The sequence below is a fragment of the Mustela putorius genome, unplaced genomic scaffold (genome assembly GCF_011764305.1).
Source record: "Mustela putorius furo isolate JIRA1106 unplaced genomic scaffold, ASM1176430v1.1 tig00000698_pilon_pilon_pilon, whole genome shotgun sequence".
NCBI classification, from domain to species: Eukaryota; Metazoa; Chordata; class Mammalia; order Carnivora; family Mustelidae; genus Mustela; species Mustela putorius.
Window position 1 is genome coordinate 1,821,248 of NW_025421449.1, and position 20,480 is coordinate 1,841,727.

Genomic DNA, 20,480 nt, shown 5'->3' on the forward strand with positions numbered 1-20,480 from the left:
CATACCATATACAAAAATTAATATAAAACAGATCAGGGCCTAAATGTGAGAGCTAAATTTATAAAACTCTTAGAAAGAAACATAAGTGTAAATCTTTATGACCTTGGACTAGAGGTAATGGTTTCTTAGATATGATACCTAAAGTACAAGAAACAGAAGAAAAATTGATAAATTACACAAAAATGGAAAACTTGAGGGCTTTCATTAAGAAAATTAAAGGACAATCTACAAAGTAGAAGAAGATACAGGTAAATCATGTATCTCATAAAGGTCTAGTATCCAGAATACATAAAGAACTAGAAAGGCTATAATGGGGGAAAAAAAAAAGTAACAAGTGGGCAAGAAAGTTGAGAAATTAGAACACTGATGGCCAGCGGCAGGACTGTAAAATGGTGCAGCTGCTTTGGAAAAGAGTTTGGCCATTCCTGAAAAGGTTAAACATGAGAGTCCCCATATGACTCAGCAGCTCCACGCCTAGGTATCTATATCCAAGAGGATTAAAAACATATGTCCACATAAAAAACTTGTTCATAGCAGCAGCATTATTCCTAACAGCCAAAAACAAACCAATTGTCTATCAACAGATGAATTGATAAATAAAGTGTGGCGTAGATCCATGCAATGGATGGAATTCAGCCATAAAAAGGAAGGAGTGCAGATACGAGCTACAGCTGTAGTAGCTACAGCTACTAGGTGCATTACATAATGCACCTAGTAAGCATTATGCTAAGTAAAAGAAACCAGACACAAAAAGCCGCATGTGTGTGAAATTCTACGTGTATGAAATATCCAGTATAGGTAAATCCATGGAGACAGACAGCAGATTAGTGGCTGCCAGGGCCTGGGAAAAGAAGGGCCTAGGGACTGACCACTTAGAGGCAGCATCTTCTTTTGGAGTGATGAAATGTCCTGAAACTAGACGGTGCTGATGGTCACGCAACCTTGTGAATGTACTAAATGCCACCAAACTATACACTTTAAAACTGTTACAGCAGTGAATTTTGTGTTAAGTGAATTATACCACCAAAAAAAGGGAGAGGGAATGAAGTACTGATATGTGTTATGATGTAAATGAGACTTGAAAACATGATGCTATATGAAAGAAGCCAGACAGACACGTTATCATACGATCCCACTTGTGCGAAATGTTCAGAACAGGCAAGTCCATAAAGACACACAATAGATTCGTGGTTGCCAGGGACAGCCGGAAGTGGGAACAGGGAGTGACTGCTAATGGTTATGGGGCTTCCTCTTAGGGTGGGGAACATGTTCTGGAATTAGATAGTGGTGATATTTGCACAACTGAGTGAATATATGAGAAATCATAAAATTATATATTTTTAAACAAATTTTATGGTATGCAGATCATAGCTCAATAAAAAATATTTTTAAATAAATAAATAGAGCAAGTAAATGCTAGTATGTATGGAAGGAAGAGAGAAAACAGTCAACACAAACTACCAGTTTTTTTCTTTCCTGGAATGAAGGAGAAAGTTGAGTTAATTTTAAGTTAATTATTAAGAAGTTCCCTAGGTGCAGTAACAATGCTCTGTCCAATGTTATGCTTCTCCACTCTTTTTTTCTTGTTAAGATTTTATTTATTTGGGGTGCCTGGGTAGCTCAGTGGGTTGGGCCTCTGCCCTCGGGTCATGATCTCACAGTCCTGGGATTGAGCCCCGCCTCGGGCTCTCTGCTCAGCGGGGAGCCGGCTTCCTCCTCTCTGCCTGCTTCTCTGCCTGCTTGTGATCTTTGTCTGTCAAATAAATAAAATCTTTAAAAAAAAAAAAAGATTTTATTTATTTATTTGACAGAGAGATAAAGAGAGATCACAAATAGGCAGAGCGGCAGGCAGAGGGAGAGAGAGAAGCAGGCTCTCTGCTGAGCCAGATGCGGGGCTTGACTCAAGAACTCTGGGATCATGACCTGAGCTAAAGGCAGCTGCTCAACCGACTGAACCACCCAGGCACCTCTTGCTTCTCCATTCTTTAACAGTTTGAAGGCATGGGCTTATTGCTTATCGCTTCCTGAAGGCAAATCTATCATCACAGGTTAAGTTTGGTGGCGCATAAGATTTAGACATAGATCAGATCTTCAGATTTCCTTACCATTGTAATTGGCTGCATCAGGATCATCCACGTTAATGGCAATGACCTTCCAGTCAGTTTCCCCTTCATCAATCATAGCCAGTATGCCAGAACCTTTCACCCCAATTATTTCACCTCTTGCACATACCTGAGAGTCAATAACCACAGTTAGGACAATACTACAGAATGAACCTTTGGAAGAAAAGTTCTACTTGGCAGATAATAAGAAATATGGAAGATTCCAAGTTTCTGCAAACTTACCTTAAAATTGTTCCTTTGAGCAATTTTTGAAAAGCTAACAATCAAATCCCTGTCACTCTTATCAAAATTGAAAATAGGTACCCTTATTACTATTACTATTATTCCCTATTATTCCCTATTACCCTTATTACTTAAGCAATAGCATGGTTCAGGATAATTCACATTTTTTGAACTGTCACTGATTGTGCCAAAGAATAAATCCTCCATAATGTTTCAAACTCATACTTAAATGTGTTTTCTCGAAATAAGTCAGAGAAAGACAAATACCGTATGATCTCACTCATATGTGGAATTCAAGAAAACAGATGAACATATGGGAAGGGGGAAAAGTAAAAAGGAGAGAAGGAAACAAACCATAAGAGACTTTTATTGATAGAGAACAAACTGAGGGTTGCTGGGGGCAGGTGGGTGCAGGGTGGGCTAAAAGGGTGATGAGTATTAAGGAGAACACCTGGGTTGTGTGTGAGTGATGGATCACTGAATTCTATGCCCCCCACCCCCTGGCTGAATTAGGCAAGTCATACAATACGACTTAACTTTATGAGTTAAAAACATCAATGACAGCTTTTTTTCAGTTAACTATTTCCCTGAGCCTGAGACAGATCATAAAGAAATCTAACTGTAGTCATAATCTTAGAGCAGCCCTACTTGATAAAGAAATTCTCACCATGATAAAGAAATTCCCTCTCATGAGCTTATTTGGCATGGGGCGGTTCATTAGGCAAGGTTTGCCCTGCACTGAGATGAAATTTACCTCCAGGTACTCTTCACTTACGGACTGGTCATGTGCCTTCTGAAGATGCAGAATACCCCTACTTCTCCCACGTATGTGCGTACAGTCACGCATGCATATATACACACTTTTCTAGACTAGGTTTCAATGCACAGATTATAGTATACAAATGCTTAGATGAACCAGAAGCTGTTAATTTATCAAAGAGACATCATTATTTCGCTAATACTTGTATTTTATTCACAATATTTTTTAAAGTATGAACTCTGTATACCTCATGACTATCATCTTTTAACACTACAGAAAAATATTTCAGAGCCATTACCTTACTTCCAATTTCACACACATCAATGGGATCATTGTCACCACAACAGCCAGTATGCTTGTCATTGTGTCCTGGGTCTTCCCAAGTCTAAAAAGTAGTAACAATAATAAGGCCAAGAGTGTATCACTCCTACACATGCTACTGACAAAGTGGACTGTGCAGGACTTTAAAAGGTCATATATCCCATGAGTCTTTCTGCAAAACATGAATCTTCAGCTATTTTCTCTTTAAGTTTTTTTTTTTTTTTTTTTTTTTTTTTACTTAACAGAGATCACAAGTAGGCAGAGGCAGGTGGCGGGGGGAAAGCAGGCTTCCTGCCAAGTAGAAAGCCCAATGCGGGGCCCGATCCCAGGACCCTGAGATCATGACCTGAGCCGAAGGCAGAGACTTAACCCACAGAGCCACCCAGGCACCCCTTTTCTTCTCAGTTTTAAGAAATTCTTTATTCACTTCTAAGACTCTTCACTGGGCACAATAATTATAATTAACTGCTGGGGCTATTTATTTAGCCCCAGCAGTTAATTATATTTATTACTATATATAATATATAGTTATATATATTACATATAGTTATTATATTTATATATTTAATTTATATATTTATAATTATATTTATTATATATATTATATATAGTTATATTTATTATGCTAAATATGCTATGCTATATACGCTAAACTAACTTTAAGCTTTAAAACACAGAATGGGGGCACCTGGGTGGCTCAGTGGTTAAGCATCTGCCTTTGGCTCAGGTCATGATCCCAGAGTCCTGGGATTGAGCCCCACATCGGGCTCCCTGCTCTTGAAGCCTGCTCCTCCCCCACTCACTCTCCCTGTTTGTGTTCGTTCTCTCGTTGTGTCTCTCTTTGTCAAATAAATAAATTTTAAATAAAAAAATAAATTTTAAATAAATAAATAAATAAAGCAGAGAATGATCTTTTTTCTTTTTTTAAAAGTCTGTTTATTTATTTACTTATTTATTTTCAGCAATCTCCACACCCAGTGTGGGGGCTTGAACTCCCGACCCCAAGATAAAAAGTCACAGGACTGGGAGCCATGAGGCTCCCAATAACCATGCTGCATAAAACAAACACCAACCACCTAACAGCCGAGACAACATGCAAACACAAATACAAAACCAAATATTTACCTAAAAAATACATTAAAAGTAAAGTGTGTTTGATGAATTCTTTGTGCTCACTGTCTTCTAACTAGATTTTCCTTGGAACAAATTTCCACAACAGAGGCAGGGAGAGAATAGTACTAAAATGGAAATGAGATGTTCTGGTGGTAAGGGTCATCACTGACCAGGATCCAAGACTGAAAGGTTTATTAATCAGGATTTTCTGGAGCTTTCAGTTGCTGGCTTTTTTCCCCGACTCCTTGTAGAGCATCTCACAGAGGAGCGGCTGGTCTACAAGCTTAAAATGTAGCTGTTGTTCTCGTTCTTTGCTCCCCCAATCTAGAACCCACTTCTCAGATTTGTTCGCCTACTCAGCGGGAGGAAAGGCAGAAACAGAGAAGTGAAGGGTCATAAAGGAAGACTGGATGCAACAAAGCCAAATCCAGCCTCCACAGGAGTAAGTCTTTCGGCAGTGTCTTCCCAAAGGGACGATGTTTTGAGGCTAACTACTAAATCAACTGAAATACAGAGTGAGGTGCCATAAAGGCAGACAAACGACTCTGTGATCACCTAACAAGCTCGGGGAGTGTGGTCTTTGTTCTGGTAACTTTCACACTGTTTCACAGTAGACTGCAATTAAGAGACTTACTGGCTAATAAAAACAAACCATTTATCAACAGGAAAAGAGTAAAATTGAGAATTTCAAGCAAAAATCATTCAGCACCACAGGCATTAGCCTACTGAATTGGAATTAAATAGCCTTCATTTACTCATAATAGACATGATTCTAGTGGCTCTTCACTTAAATATTAAATAAGAACCTACTATACCCACTGGCATGGTGCTGGGGACCATGTGCAGTGCAGATAGTGCAGATAGCCTCCCTCCTCAAAGTGCTGGCTGCTTAGGGAAAAAGAACCCCATTTACTACTTTACCACAAAAAGACTGGCGGTAAGAAGAAATCAGGCCTCAATATAAAAGCTTCCATGTGCAAGGTTCAATAGCCATAAGAGCTAAGTGCTAATAATATCTTGGGAATACAGGTCTCAGGAAGCAAGAAAGGCAAGTTAGGTGAGCCAAACAGCAGACGTGGGATGTGGTACCAAAAATCAGTGCTTTCAGCCACTAGGCTATATATACATATAGGCTCTTATAATGGGTTTCCTACTCATTCTGTAAAGAAACCATGTGCATGCTTTACAACCAGTCCATAGAGAAAAATAAAGATTTCAGAAAAGAATAAACTTTCAAATGTGAATTTAAACATTGTAAACCTTTATCTTTCAGTTTATCTTGGAAATAAATTGTTCAAGAAAGTATTATAATTACTCTTATTTTGTTAACATCTATAGCAAAAACTTTCTGCTTGTGTTTAAATCTTTCTTACTAGCAGTAGGTTAATTTTTTATAAGCTAAAAAGTACATTTTGAGACATACCTGGGGGATGGCACCATAGTTCCAGATATATCCTTTATAAGGGAACAAATTTGCAACATAACGGAGTTTTCCTTTCTTCACATCTTGTTTAATTGGGTTTAAAGGGTCCTTTGTAGCTATCTGAAATAAAAATTTCAAATCATTGTATATTTGGATATAAAATACTATTCAGATAGGAATTTAAGGAAATGAATTAAAGAATACACATCCCCTAATTCCACCTTAATGACTTACTTTACCTCTCACATTTTAATGATTTGATATAAAAGTTATTCCATAAACAGCCTTTAAGTGGAAAACTTACTTGAGGTATATAGAAGGGAAAACAAACAAACAAAAAACATTTATTTATTCCAGAAAGCAAAAACTAAATTACCTGGAATAAATCCTAACATTTGATAAATGTTTTAAGGTTTTTAGTAAAAGGGCAAAATAAGTATTATCCAACTTAAATTTTCCTTTAAAACATTTAAATTTATTCAAATATTTGAGTATATAATATATACAAAATGTGGTTATAGTCAAAAAGTTTAAGTGATATAAAAAAAAAAAAAAAGTTTAAGTGATATAAAATATGTAACATCTACAACAAAAAGCCAAACCTATTAGGTATCATCAGAAAGAACAAAATGCAACAGAAATTTCAATACAGGTGGCTGGGGCAACTAAAGAAAGCCTGTTTGACTCTGTGGAGGAGTCAGTGATGAACTTTAGGGGAACAAGACAAAAGAAAAAGGTAATTCCAGGCTTCCAGAATGCCAGAAGCAAAGGCTTGGGGAAGGAAAGTTCATGGCATATTTGCAAACAGTAAATGAGCTGGAGCTCAAGTGAGAGATTGGCAGGCAACAGGAGATCCAACTGGAAAACAGACTGAGACTAGCAACAAGAAAATCTTCGACCTCAGCTATTGAACCCTTGAGCAAATCAGTTTGGCTAGGTCAAAATTAATATCCTAAGTCTGATTATCAACATAAGAGGAAACGTACCTCCATTTTTGCATTAGACCAGCGTGGTACTTCAACTACCATGTGGAACACGTCCTGAAAAAACAGAATGGAGAGGGTCACAGGAGCTAACTGGTTCTCTTACTTAAGTGAGCACACCCTAGTTCTTCCAAAGTTAAAGGTTCATTGGAGTGGACCTTTGAAGTCAATGGGCTTTCAACAAAATTCATCAAAAAATCAGACTGACTAATGAATGAAAAGATAAAGCAAATATGCAAAATAACTGTATAATCAAGGTGGTGAGTGTGTGCTTGTCTGTAGTATAATTCTTTGAACTGTTTTGTATGTTTCAGTAAACATAATCAATTTTTCAAAATAAAATGTTGGGGGGTAGGTAAGAATGTTCCTATAAAGAAAGAGTTTTTAAACATAACAAAACTTGTATGTGTGAGGAAGGCCATCTTCAAAGCGATCATCTTCAAAGGCTCTTCACTTTCCCCAGTGGCATTGCAATTGTTCAAGATGCTTCTGGAACTCTGACTTCAGAGGCAGTTTGTAAGATAAACCCCAAGTCCATTTAATTACTTTGTCATACTTTAGTTTTAGCCTCATACAAAGTCAATCAACTTGATTACCCACATTTTTCTCCCAACTTAAATGTTTTTTAAAAAATCAAGTATTCCTCAAAAAGACAAGAAATTTGACATTGAAGAGCACATTAAAGTTCCAAAAATATTTTAACCCATAGTAGTTCTACTGTAATTAGTTTATAGCCTTAAATCAAGCTCTAAATGGTCAGAAAATTATTTTCACCAAGGAATAAAACTTTAAATGCAGTTTTTCTGTTTACAAGCTTCTGCAAAAGGCACATATGAAGCCAAATCTGCAATTGTTCTTTTATAATATGTACATTTTTACAAGTGGACTTCAAATGAAAATCACTTAGCTACACACTTCTTAGGATTACTTCTCTGCTACCTCACATCAAAAACAGGGACTGAGAGGCGCCTGGGTGGCTCAGTAGGTTAAGCGACTGCCTTCACCTCAGGCCATGATTAGCCCCAGGTTGGGCTCCCTGCTCAGCAGAGAGTCTGCTTCTCTCTTTCCCCCTGCTTGTGTTCACTCCTGCTCTCTATCAAATAAATAAATAAATAAAATCTTTAAAAAAAAAAGAAAGAAAGGAAGGAAGAAAAGCATACTGGTAAACTGCAAGGAAGTAAGTCAACGGTTTTAAGCCAGTAATTATCCTGCTGTTCCTTTTAATCAAACAGAAAAGCTAGAGTTCACGGTCTAAAACTTCTGTCACTTATGTAAGCTCAGGGTCAAACCAGGGAAGACTAAAGCTTTTCACACATTTCTGCTCCAAGCCTCTTAACACCTACCTGATATAACATAAAACTCACAAAAAATTAGAGATCTTTAAATCCAGGACTGTCTAAGCGCTCTATCCCTGTAAAGTAATTAACTGCGTGGTTTAGAAAAAGTAATACATTGTTCATAGGTAGACATAATCCTTGATTAAATTTCATTCTCCGCACTATATGTTTTCGAGAACTATGTCCATCTCGTACCACTCCTCAGGTATTAAAATGGAAGATCTTTGCATTTATGAATGAGTCAGGACTTTTCAGTTTTCAACAGCAATATCCTAAAGGTTCACAAGATGGAGCTGTTACCACGTAAAAGAGTAACTAAGAAGGAAAAACCAAGGAGATTGGTTAATTTTTTTAAAGTAAACATTATCAAGTGAATAAATTATCTCAAGTGAAAAAGTAGCAAATAGAGATAAAATATAAGAATTTGAAATTTGGTAACTATATTAAGCACTTTAATTGAATTAAATGAAAAGTATGTATAGATCCTCAAAAACCACATTACCTAATACTCCAAACCTATGTAACTACAATGGAAGCAAGCAGGCAAAGAAAAGAATGAACCAACAAAGAAAGGATGAACCAACATTACAGGAAAGAAAATATCTTTCTGAAAATGGTAAGATAACTCTACTGCAAACAGAATTCCAAATGTCTGAAGGTTTGGTGCTTTTTAGAAATTAGCTAGGCCAAAAAATAGCAAGGAGTATCCTATAAAGAGCCTCAGAGCCGATTCATTCATTTTCTTTCAACAAATAATGAATCATTGAGTGCCACTGTTCTGCTACTTTTCCAAGCATTGAAGACTAGCGGTGAACAAAATAAAAGCTCTTTTTAACTCCCTAAAAGTTGGATCTCCAAATCGGGTTGTTTCTGTGTGAAGACCTCAGGCTGGGAACAGCTTTGGGGTGGGGGTGTGTCCACAAACCTAGGTGAGGGATCCTGTCTATAAAATGAATGTTTATGGAGATGCCATAGTAATTCCTATATATTTTTTAAAAGCAATGAGCTTATAGCTTTTAGTAATTATTCTCTCCAATTATTATCACAACAGAGGTGTTACTTAAGTATTTTGATATAAAACGGGAGCTTCATTCTTTAGCAGGAACTACTACTAAAGAATAGTTTATTTCTCCTAGATACCATGGCTATAATTCAGGGAGTTGTTCAGGGGACCAGTGATCCTTAGGCCTTTCAGGGCAATTTAAGAAATTCAACCAATTACTCCATTCCTGGAAACACTTTTACTGTTAAACTATGCATTCTAATTGGAACTCCTGTGCACTGTTGGTAGAAATGTAAAATGGTACAGTCACTGTGGAAAACAGCAGTTCCCCAAAAAATTAAAAATAGAATTACCATGTAGTCTGGCAATTCTACCTCTGGGTATACACCCAGAAGAACCAAAAGCAGGGTCTTGAAGAGGTCTTTGTACACCCATGACCTTGCAGCATTATTCACAGTATCTAAAATGTAGAAGCAACCCAAAAAAATGGAAGAAAATTCTGACACATGCTATAATGTGGATGACCCCTTGAAAATGTGCTGCTAAATCCCTCACCCAGGTTTATGGACACCCCCCAGCTGTCCCCAGCCTGAGGCCTCCACATAGGAACAACCTGATTTGGAGATCCGACTTCTAGGGAGTTAAAAGAGCTTTTATTCTATTCACTCCGAGTCTTGAGGACATGATAAATGAAATAAGCCAGCACGAAAGGACAAATACCACATGATTCCACTTATATGAGGTATCTAAAGAAGTCAAATTCATAGAGGCAGAAAGCAGAAGGATAGCTACCAGGGAGTCTGGGTGTGGGTGTGGGTGGGGGGAGTTTCAGTTATGCCAACCGAAGAGAATTCTGGAGATGAAGAGTGGAGATGGTTGCATAACAATGTGAAAGTACTCAACACCACCGAACTATACACTTAACAATGTTGAAGATGGTCAATCTTATGTTTTGGGGGATTTTATAATTAACAAATGGAAAAAATCATGCATTCTTACATTTCCAACATTTATGCATTTAAAATACTGAGACAAGATCTTAGGATATTTTGTACCACCCAGTTACAAATTCATGCCTTTTTTCTCTAATCCCAACTGGTTTCAACTATGATTTAGCTCAATCCTGGGTCTGTGGGCTAATTATCCCCATTGTTAGAGCTGCTCAGAACTCTGTTCTCCACTTTATTATGCTCTGATTCTAAATCCCTGCTTTGGCATCAAGCTCTCAGCTCCTTACAGTTTCAGAGGAAGGAAGAAAAAGGTACTAACCTCTACCCCTAGTTTGATGGTTTTGACAAGCCTGTAGGAGGCAGAGGAAAGGCAAACCATAGTTTTAGCTCTTTAGTTATGTGTTAACTTCCCAAAGTCACTTTGGAAAGTCAACACATAACAGTCTTATTTCCCAGGTTTATGATCATTTCACCAATAAGAATGTCAATGTTAAAGGTGTCCAGACTCTAAGGAGATTAGAAACTTAAGGCTAAAATTAATTACATCACTCCATTAAATAAAAAAGATTTATTTTTTCCAAAGATTTTATTTATTTATTTATTTGTGAGAGAGAGAGAGAGAGAGCACGGGTGGGCATGCACGCTTGCCCACGCACTCAAGTCAGAGGGACAGAGGGAGAAGGAGAAGCAGGTCCCCTGCTGAGCAAGGAGCCTGATGTAGACTCTGATCCCAGGACCCTGAGATCATGACCTGAGCTAAAGACAGATGCTTAACCGACTGAGCCACCCAGGTGCCCCTAAATCAAAAAGATTTTAAACAGAAGCATTTTAGGAATAGAAGAAATGTAACCTATATCTTGATTAGTCTTTTAATTTCACTGATTAAACAGGAATATTACAGTAGTATGGTAACCATACGTTTCATCTCCAAACTGGTTATTTTTCTTGTGGGTCAAATGAGTAGTCTAATGAGTTGTTTACTAATGAACAGGCTATAGCTTTTTGGTAGGCTATTACTACTAAAGGAAGTTTGTGCATATAGGGAACATGCTCTTAATTACATGCCATCTCTGAATCTTAGTAGTAAAGTTAAATGTGTCTTTACTGGGAGACCTTTGAACACCTCATGACTTATGATCTATTTCCAACACGGGATCTGAAGCCTACTGAACATGACATGCTATATTGCAAAATTACGTAAGTGGCTTAAATTAGCATTTTCAAGTTGACCCATCGTGTTTTTTTCTGGATACTTTCAGGAATCAAGTAAATGTCAGATACCGGAAGAAATACAAAATCACTCTCTGATTCCATCATCCTTCCTTTTATTTTTCTGTTTTGCAATAAAATTGGCAGAAAACGGTGGTAGAGAGGATTTTTTTCTAAATATATCTAGAGATTAGACATCACGCAAGAGGCTAATAAAAAACAAGGGCAGCTTGACCTTTTTTTTTTTTTTTAACCTCTAGAATAATTTTGGGATATAAAATCCCTATCAGAAGAGCTCACATAATGAATAAGGAAATGTTCCAGTCCCAGGAAGGGCTTTTGAAAAGGTGTAACAGGGGTGCCTGGGTGGCTTAGGTCAGGTCATGATCCCAAAGTCCTGGGATTGAGCATTGGGGGGTGGGAGGTCCCTGCTCAGCAAGGAGTCTCCTTCTCCCTCTCCAGCTCCCCCTGTTTGTGCTCCCTCTCTCATTGTCTCTGTCAAATAAATAATTTTTTTTAAAGGGGTACCAGATTTCATCATTTCTAAGGATATTATACCTTATTAAGTGCTCCCCAAGTGACAATGGCTCTTAACCCTTAGTTTTAGGCTTTTTCAAAGTTGTTTTTTTGATTACAGGATATACTCTAAGCTATTAAACATAAATGGATTCCTCCTTGTGCACCGTTGGTGGGAATATAAATAAATGCAGCCATTATGGAAAACTGTATGGCGGTTCCTCAAAACCCCAAAAAGAGAACTACCACATGATCCAGCAATCCCATTTCTGGGTATATATCCAAAAGAAATTAAATCATAATGTTGAAGAGCACTCCCATGTTTACTGCAGCATTATTCACAGAAGACACAGAAACAAATTAAGTGTCCGTCAACGGATGTTGCATATATACATAAATACATGTGTACGCACACATACAAACATTATTCAGGCTTAAAAGAGAAGGAAATCCAAATCCTGCCACTGTGACTACATGGATGAACGTGCAAGACATTATGCTAAGTGAATTAAATCAGAGAAAGACAAATACTGTCTGATCTCACTTTTAAGTGAAATCTAAAAAAGTTAAACTCATAAAAACAGAGTAGAATGATGGTTGCCGGGGCTAGAGGAAAAGGGGAAATGCTGATCAAAGGATGCAAACTTTCCATTATGAGATGATTGAGTTCTGGAGATCTTAATGTACAGCATGGTTTAATGAAATCTACTAAAACAGTAGATCTTAAGTATTCTCAACACACATGAGAAATTAAGTATGTGAAGTGATGAGGTCAGTATGCTTGATTGGGGGGAATCATTTCACAGTGTATATATACATCAGAACATCACACTGCATACCGTAAACACATGATTATTTGTCAATCCTACCTCAGTAAAGCTGAAAAAAAATTTTTAATTTTTTAAAAAGAAAAAGTAAATGGATTCTAATTATTTCATTGACAAATGATAAAAGTCTATTTGAGGGGCATCTAGGTGGCTCAGTTGGTTAAGTGTCTGCCTTTGGCTCAGATCATGATTCCAGGGTCCTGGGATAGAGGCCTGCATCAGGCTCAGGCTCCTTACTTAGTGGGGAGCCTGCTTCTCTCCCCTCTCTGCCTGCTGCTCCCTCTGCTTGTGCTCTGTCAAATAAATAAAATCTTTAAAAAAAAACACTTAACTGATGTGTTATAACTAAGTTCCTATCCTATCCACCCCCATTCAGATGAGCTTTAAGAGAACTTTAATTAAAGAGATTGATTGATTAATTGATTAATAGAACTAAAATTTAAAAACAGATATTATAACCACAATCTACTTACTTTCTTCTTTTTATAAAATCAAGCAGAAGACTGCATTTCCAGCTGTCAAACTTTTCTATGATTTTCAATGACTAACATTTTTTTTTTTAAGATTTTATTTATTTATTTGACAGAGATCACAAGGAGGCAGAGAGGCAGGCAGAGAGAGAAGGGGGGTGGGGAGCAGAAAGCCAGATGCAAGGTTCGATCCCAGGACCCTGGGATTATGACCTGAGCCGAAGTCAGAGGCTTAACCCACTGAGCCACCCGGGCGCCCCAATGACTAACAATTTTGACCACAGAACCTCTCCCAAGAAAAATGCATATATATACCAAATTGTAGTGTCATAGAGTTCACAGAACCTCAGAAATCCATCCTGGCCATTTCAGGGCCTGGAAGACTTCAGAGCCTATCCAAAGGAAGAAAGTTCTTATGCATTTCCTTTGAATTCTAAGCTTAAATAAAGTAAACCTTTTCTTCTGCATTGTCAAACAGATATTTACTGTAGGAAATTTGGAAAATACAAAAGGCACAAAGTAAAATCCACCACACACCCATAATCATTCAAGGAAGTATATAGAACAGTGGTTAAGACTACAGGTTTCTGGGGCACCTGGGTGGCTCAGTGGGTTAAAGCCTCTGCCTTCGGCTCAGGTCATGATCCCAGGGTCCTGGAATCGAGCCCCGCATCGGGCTCCCTGCTCAGCAGGGAGTCTGCTTCCTCCTCTCTCTCTGCCTGCCTCTCTACTTGTGACCTCTCTCTCTCTCTGTCAAATAAATAAAAAATATCTTAAAAAAAAAAAAAAAAAAGACTACAGGTTTCTGAGAGATGCCTGGATGGCTCAGTCTGTTAAACTCTCTGCCTTGGGCTCAGATCAGGATCCAGGACTCCCAGCTCAGCAGGGAACCTGCTTTTCTCTCACCCTCTGCCCCCTACCCCAACTGCTTGCTCACTTGTTCTTTCTCAAGTTGATTAATTAACTAATTAATTAATTAAAAAAAAACAAAGGTTCTGAGTTAGAATGCCTGGGTTTCAAGCCTACCACTGTCACTTAGAAATTCTAGTTGCTGATCCTTGACAATGGGGCTAATGAAAGAATCCAGCTCAGAGAATGACATGACAGGATGGTTAAATGATATAATCCACATAAAGGCTTTAGCATAGTACCTAAGCCACAGGAAGCATTTGACAAATAGTAACAATATATATTTTTTAAAGATTTACTTATTTATTTGAGAAAGAGCATGCTGGTGTGCTCCTAAGAGGGAAGAAGGAAAGGGAGACAAGCAGACACCCCCCGAGCACAAAGCCCATGGCAGTGCTCAATCCCAGGACGCTGAGATCACGATGGGAGCCGGAAAGGAAGAGTGCGATGCTCAATCAACTGAGCCATCCAGGTGCCCCGGTAACAATAATATTTTTTGACCTTTTTTTCCCCCCACAGTGATCTTTTTTTAAGAATTTATTTATTTGTGAGAGAGCACAAGCGAACTGAGGGGCAGAGGGAGAAGCGGGCTCTCTGCTGAGCAGGGAACCCAATTAGGTGCTTAATCCTGGGGCTCCAGGATCCTGTACTGAGCTGAAGACCATCACTTAACCAACTGAGGCACCCAGGAGCCTCAACAACGATCTTAAATAAGGCTTCATCAATAATCCATACACACAGAATCACGGGACATCAGTACAGAATGTAATCTAAAAACACCACCAACACTACACAGGGGGGAAGTAACCTGCTCAATATCGTAAAGCCAGTTAGTAGCAAAACCAGGACTAATATCTACATTCCTTATTCCCGATTCAGTAATTTTTACTCTATAAAATAAAGCTCTGAAAGGCTAAAGAAATAACCATTTTGTTTGGTTATTGTTTACTGAGACTTTCCTATAAAGCCAGGCATTGTGGCTGTATGTTATACACATACCTAATCATCCATCCCAACTTTACCTTTTTGACAAAGTTGACAGACCACAGAGATTATGGTTAGAATATCTGTTTTCAAAATTTAGTCACCTGCAAGCTCACTGGGGCAGGGGTGGGGCAGGAGATAGCAGCTTATTCTCAGTTATGACATGCCGATTAAGGTTTTTTTTAAATTTTTTTAAAATTTTAGTTAGTTATTTGACAGAGAGCACAAGCTGGCAGAGTAGGAGGCAGAGGGAAAGGGAGAAGCAGGCTACCCGCTGAGCAAGAAGCCCGACATGGGGCTCCATCCCAGGACCCTGGGATTATGACCTAAACCAAAGGCAGTTGCTTAACCAATTGAGCCACCCAGGCGCCCATAACATGCCAATTAAGTTTAATTACCATCAGTTTTCATCTGTTCCCAGTTATAACTTTGGTTTAGAAAACATGAAACCAAAAGATAAACAGAACAAAACAAAAATCCAGAAAACCCATTCCATATACATACAAAGTTAAGGAAGAAAACAATATTGAAATTACTAATTCAGTGACATTTAAAAAATTTCCATTTAAGAAGCTCTCTATAAAAAGGAATAGAAAATTCAAAACAATACAAATCCTGTAAGGAAGTGAGTTATCCACAAAGAATCCACTTGAGTATATCACCTCTAAAGATTTCTCTAGAAAGTTAAGAATGATAACTGCAAGGGCGCCTGGCTGGCTCAGGTGGTAGAGCATGTGACTCTTGATCTCGGGGTCTCGGGGTTGTGAATTCAAGCCCCACGTTGGATGTAGAGATTGCTTAAAAATAATTTTTTTTTTTTAAGATTTTTACTTAAATTTGACAAAGAGACCGTGAGAGAGGGAACACAACCAGGGGGAGAGGGAGAGGGGAAGCAGGCTTCCCCGCTGAGCAGAGAAACCTGATGCAGGACTCGATGCCAAGATCCTGGGATCATGACCCAGCCAACGGGAGATGCTTAACGACTGAGCTGCCTAGGTGCCCCCAAAGTAAAATCTTTAAAAAAGATAAAAAAAGATGGTGCCTTGGTGGCTCAGTCAGTTAAGCATCTGCCTTTTGCTCAGGTTATGATCCTGGGGTCCTGAGATGGAGCCCCTTGTCAGGCTCCCTGCTCAGTGGGGAGCCTGCTTTTCCCTCTTCCTCTGTCACACCCCCTGCTTATGCTCTCTCACACTCTTTCATATAAATAAATAAAATTTTTAAAAAAGAGAGAATGATACACAACTACAAAAAAATTCTGTTAAATTTCTGAAGCATCAACGTATTATAAGCTTGATTTTCTTTTAGAAGAGGAAAAAAGAAACATAGTTCCATGTTTACATATGCTCCCAATATAAGCCTTCGGGCATTTTTCCTGTAGAGCTGACAGAGTTGTCTCAAAGGTACATTCTCTCATCATCATTCCTCAAATGACTGACCATATTAGAGATAAAGTCTACAGCCACACACATAAAAATGTATTTACATAAACTTAATCACACTGGCATTAAAAAAAAAAAAATCACACTCTTCTCTAACCAATGGAATTAATCAGATCTTTTATTTAGGCTATAATCCAAAATAATTTGTATGCCACACCCTTCTTTGTGTTTTGTATAAACTTCCTCATAAACAAAACAAAAGAACTCTTTCCTGCTTCTCAGACAAGAATCTCACGTGCTGAGGGTCACTGAGGTCTGGACCACTGGTGAAATCCAGAGTTGTTGCAAGAGCTTGTGCTTTTGAGCCAGCCCAGAGTGGTGCAAAGGCTGAGTCTTCATTGAGCAATCCCATGTTATCGCCACAATCAGTCCCACAAAGACTTTAACGAGTCGTGGGGCCCCAGGGTGGCTCAGTGGGTTAAGCCGCTGCCTTTGGCTCGGGTCATGATCTCAGGGTCCTGGGATCCGAGTCCCACATCGGGTTCTCTGCTCAGCAGGGAGCCTGCTTCCCACTCGCGCTCTCTCTCTCTCTGCCAGTCTCTCTACCTACCTGTGATCTCTCTCTGTCAAATAAATAAATAAAATCTTAAAAAAAAAAAAAAAGACTTTAACGAGTCGCAAAATAATCTGAGTGAAGATGTTTTACACAGCACCAAAATGCAGTCTCTGTGTCCTATTTTGGAAAAACTAAGCATCGCAACTGCGAGAAGCACATGACCACTGGCTAGAATATTGTCCAGTTTCTTATAGCTATTTTGAATGTCTGTATCCCTTGCAAAATTCATTTGCTGAAATCCTAACCCTCAATGGTGATTGTACAGTAGGTGGGACCTTTGGGAAGTGTTTAAGATATGAGGCTGGAGCCCTCATGAGTGGGGTTAGTGCCTTATAGAAGAGGCTCCAGAGAGATCCCTGGCCCCTTCTTCCACGTAAGTACATAGCTCCAAGTCCAGGACCAGAAGAGGGCCCTCACCCAACCATGTTTGCACCCTGATCGCAGACCTACCGGCTCCACAACTGTTAGCAATAATTCCTGCTGTGGTTAAGCTATCTAGTTTTCATCTAGTCTTCAGTATTTTGCCACAGCAGCCCAGACTAAGACACAAACACACAAAAAACCCAACTCTGTGTCAAGAAAATATTTTTCTTCCTTAGCACATCTATATGTCAAGATACTATCAATAAACTTTCAGTCATCATTTTATACCGCTTAACTACTCAAAATGGCATGAGAGGTTACTGTAAAGTACTTTGATATATATATATGTATATATATACATATATATATATGTATTAATTATACACCAGACAGATAATCAAGCCAACCAAATAATGCCAGTTCAAGAGGAAGGATCCTGCAGTTCGTATCAACTCCCGGGAAATCAGATGTAACAAATTAGTTTCTGAATAAGTACAACTTTCAGAATCCCACAGGAAAACCAAGCCAATTAGAGGTCCCTCCGTAACTGTGGCACATAATTGGCCTCCAGCTATGCGCTCCACTGTCTCCAGGAGGAGCCCAGCTCAGGCAGGTTCCTCAGAAGCACCACGTGAGTTTGGTCTAAACTAGACCCAAACAGAAAATATATGATTATACAATCAGAAACCCTAAAGTCTTGGGGGTGCTGGGCACCTCCCCACCAGACACACCTGACAGGAGCACAGGCCAGGGCAGCTAGGGACGGTGTTCATCAAAGTAAGTAGGAAAAGAAAAGGAAAAATTTAATAAAATGCCACCACAACAAAAAAACACAATAGCCCGCCCCTCCACTTCTCACTCAGGTTCTGGATGTTGTTGCCAATTCTCTCTCCCTCCTCTACTGGTGATGTGCGGCTTCTAGGATCCCAGGCTTTCTGGCTGGGGTCTGGGTTGCAATTTGTTCTTCTGCGAAGTGTGGGAGGCCCGGGGTCTCCAGGATGAGCCGCAGCAGAAGGCTTCAGCTAGACTGAGGGCTGGGCAGTCAGTAGGGGCCCACCCTCAGGGGTGTGGGAGCCGTGCTCAGCAGGGACCCCTGGGTCTGCACCGTTTACTTTCTTTCTTTTTTTTTAAGATTTTATTTATTTGATAGAGAGACACACACACCACGAGAGAAGGAACACAAGCACAAGGCAAGGAAGAGGGAGAAACAGTCTTCCCGCAGAGCTGGGAGCCTGATGAGGGATTCGATCCCAGGATCCAAAAGATCAGGACCCAAGCCGAAGGCAGACTCTTAACAACTGAGCCACCCAGGTGCCCCTGCACCATTTAAACTCCATCATCATGAGGTCATTAATAAAAAAAACTCACACCCAATGTGAGGCTCAAACTTACAATCTGAGATCAAGAGTCGCATGTAGCACAGACTGAGCTATCTGGGTGCCCCCCCCAGAATTTTTAAAGGTGTGAAAAGGAAGCAGACATTTGTCTTTGTGTTGGTTCCTAAATATACTACAGTCTTCTACTATTGCGAAGGCTTCTAAAGCTATGAATGAAAACAAAATAGTTAAATTTGTACAAATAATGCACACTCTTTGTAAAAAGACTAGAAAATACAAAAAGGCAAAATGAAAATAAAAACAGAAAGAGCCACTAGCAATTCTACCTCCAAAGGATCACAAAAACTGGAATATATAGTTGTAGACATTTTTTCCTAGCAAAGTAAGATTCTTACCAATTTGTGGTAAATTTGTGCGGTTTCTTCAGCTCACTGGTGAGCACAGGAACAGACCTCTCTTTTTAAAGTCTGTAGACCTGGTGCCCTGTGTGGCTCAGTTGGTTAAGCATCCAACTCTTGATTTTGGCTCAGGTCATGATCTCAGGGTCGTGAAATGGAGCCCCGCAGTAGGCTCCACACTAGGCGTGGAACCTCCTTAAGATTCTCTCTCCTACTCCCTCTGCCTCTTCCCACCCTCTCCCACTTGCATACCAACTCTCTCTCTTTTAAAAAAAAAAGGAAGAAAAAGGAAAAAAAACCCATAGACTTAACTTTTATTAACACTATGCATGTTAACTCTACCAACCCATTAAAATTACTGAATTTTCCTGTAGTCACTGAATACTCTAGCTTATTTTTGCTAGAGGGAGAGGGAAGCAGGCTCCCTGCTGAGCGCGTGCACACTCACACACACACACACACACCACCCCCACACACACCCACCCCCGCCCACCAATGCAGGGCTTGATCCCAGGACCCTGAGATCGTGACCTGAACAGAAACCAAAAGCCGGCCACCTGACCAACTAAGCCACCCAGGTGCTCCTAAACCAAGGCAGCTTGTGTCTGTTCCTCTATTCCTTCCCCAATTTATAGTTGCTTCTTTAGCCAAATAATCTGGAATTAAGACTGACTTCTTATTCAGTCAATGTACCTTTAACTCACAGCACAATGAGGCATTTTAAGCTTTTATTAAGACCTATATGAAAATTCATATGAACTAACTGATCTGAGTCAAGAGACTATGTTTAAATGAGGACATCTTACCTTATCTGCATAAATTGGAACATCATGAAATGGAGATATATATTGTCCTTTTTCATTTTCTGCAAAATGAATTAGAAAAAGTTATTACTAATTTTTTGTTAACTGTATTTCCAGATGCATTAAGTACACATTTTTAAAAATATTTAATCTTTTAGAGTAATTTTAGGTTTACAATAAAATTGAAAAAAAAGATACCCCCCCCCCCGGCACACACTTGCAGAGCTTCCCTCCATTATCAACACCATTCACCAGAAGATGACGTGGACATTTTTTATTCCCACACCAGAAAAACTGGTTGTATACTTTACCTTCCTAACCTCTCCAAGACTGGAGTTTTCATCCTATGCTTTCCTTAGGTGTCTAACAGATACGAGCCTCTACAATGAGGGCAGGGGCTGCCTTATATTATTTTATATCCCCAGAGTCTAGCA

General features: G+C 39.1%; 1 protein-coding gene across 1 annotated transcript in view; it reads right to left on the reverse strand.

Moving 5' to 3' along the window:
• PPA1 (inorganic pyrophosphatase 1) overlaps positions 1-20,480 on the reverse strand; it is a 36,173-nt gene that overhangs the window by 13,055 nt on the left and 2,638 nt on the right. Inside the window, exons 2-6 of the mRNA XM_004769526.2 lie at positions 20,050-20,108; positions 6,949-7,002; positions 5,963-6,082; positions 3,404-3,490; positions 2,106-2,232 (exon numbers count right to left, since the gene is read on the reverse strand). Coding sequence (XP_004769583.2) covers positions 2,106-2,232; positions 3,404-3,490; positions 5,963-6,082; positions 6,949-7,002; positions 20,050-20,108 — 447 coding nt within the window. The remainder of the gene's footprint in view (positions 1-2,105; positions 2,233-3,403; positions 3,491-5,962; positions 6,083-6,948; positions 7,003-20,049; positions 20,109-20,480) is intronic.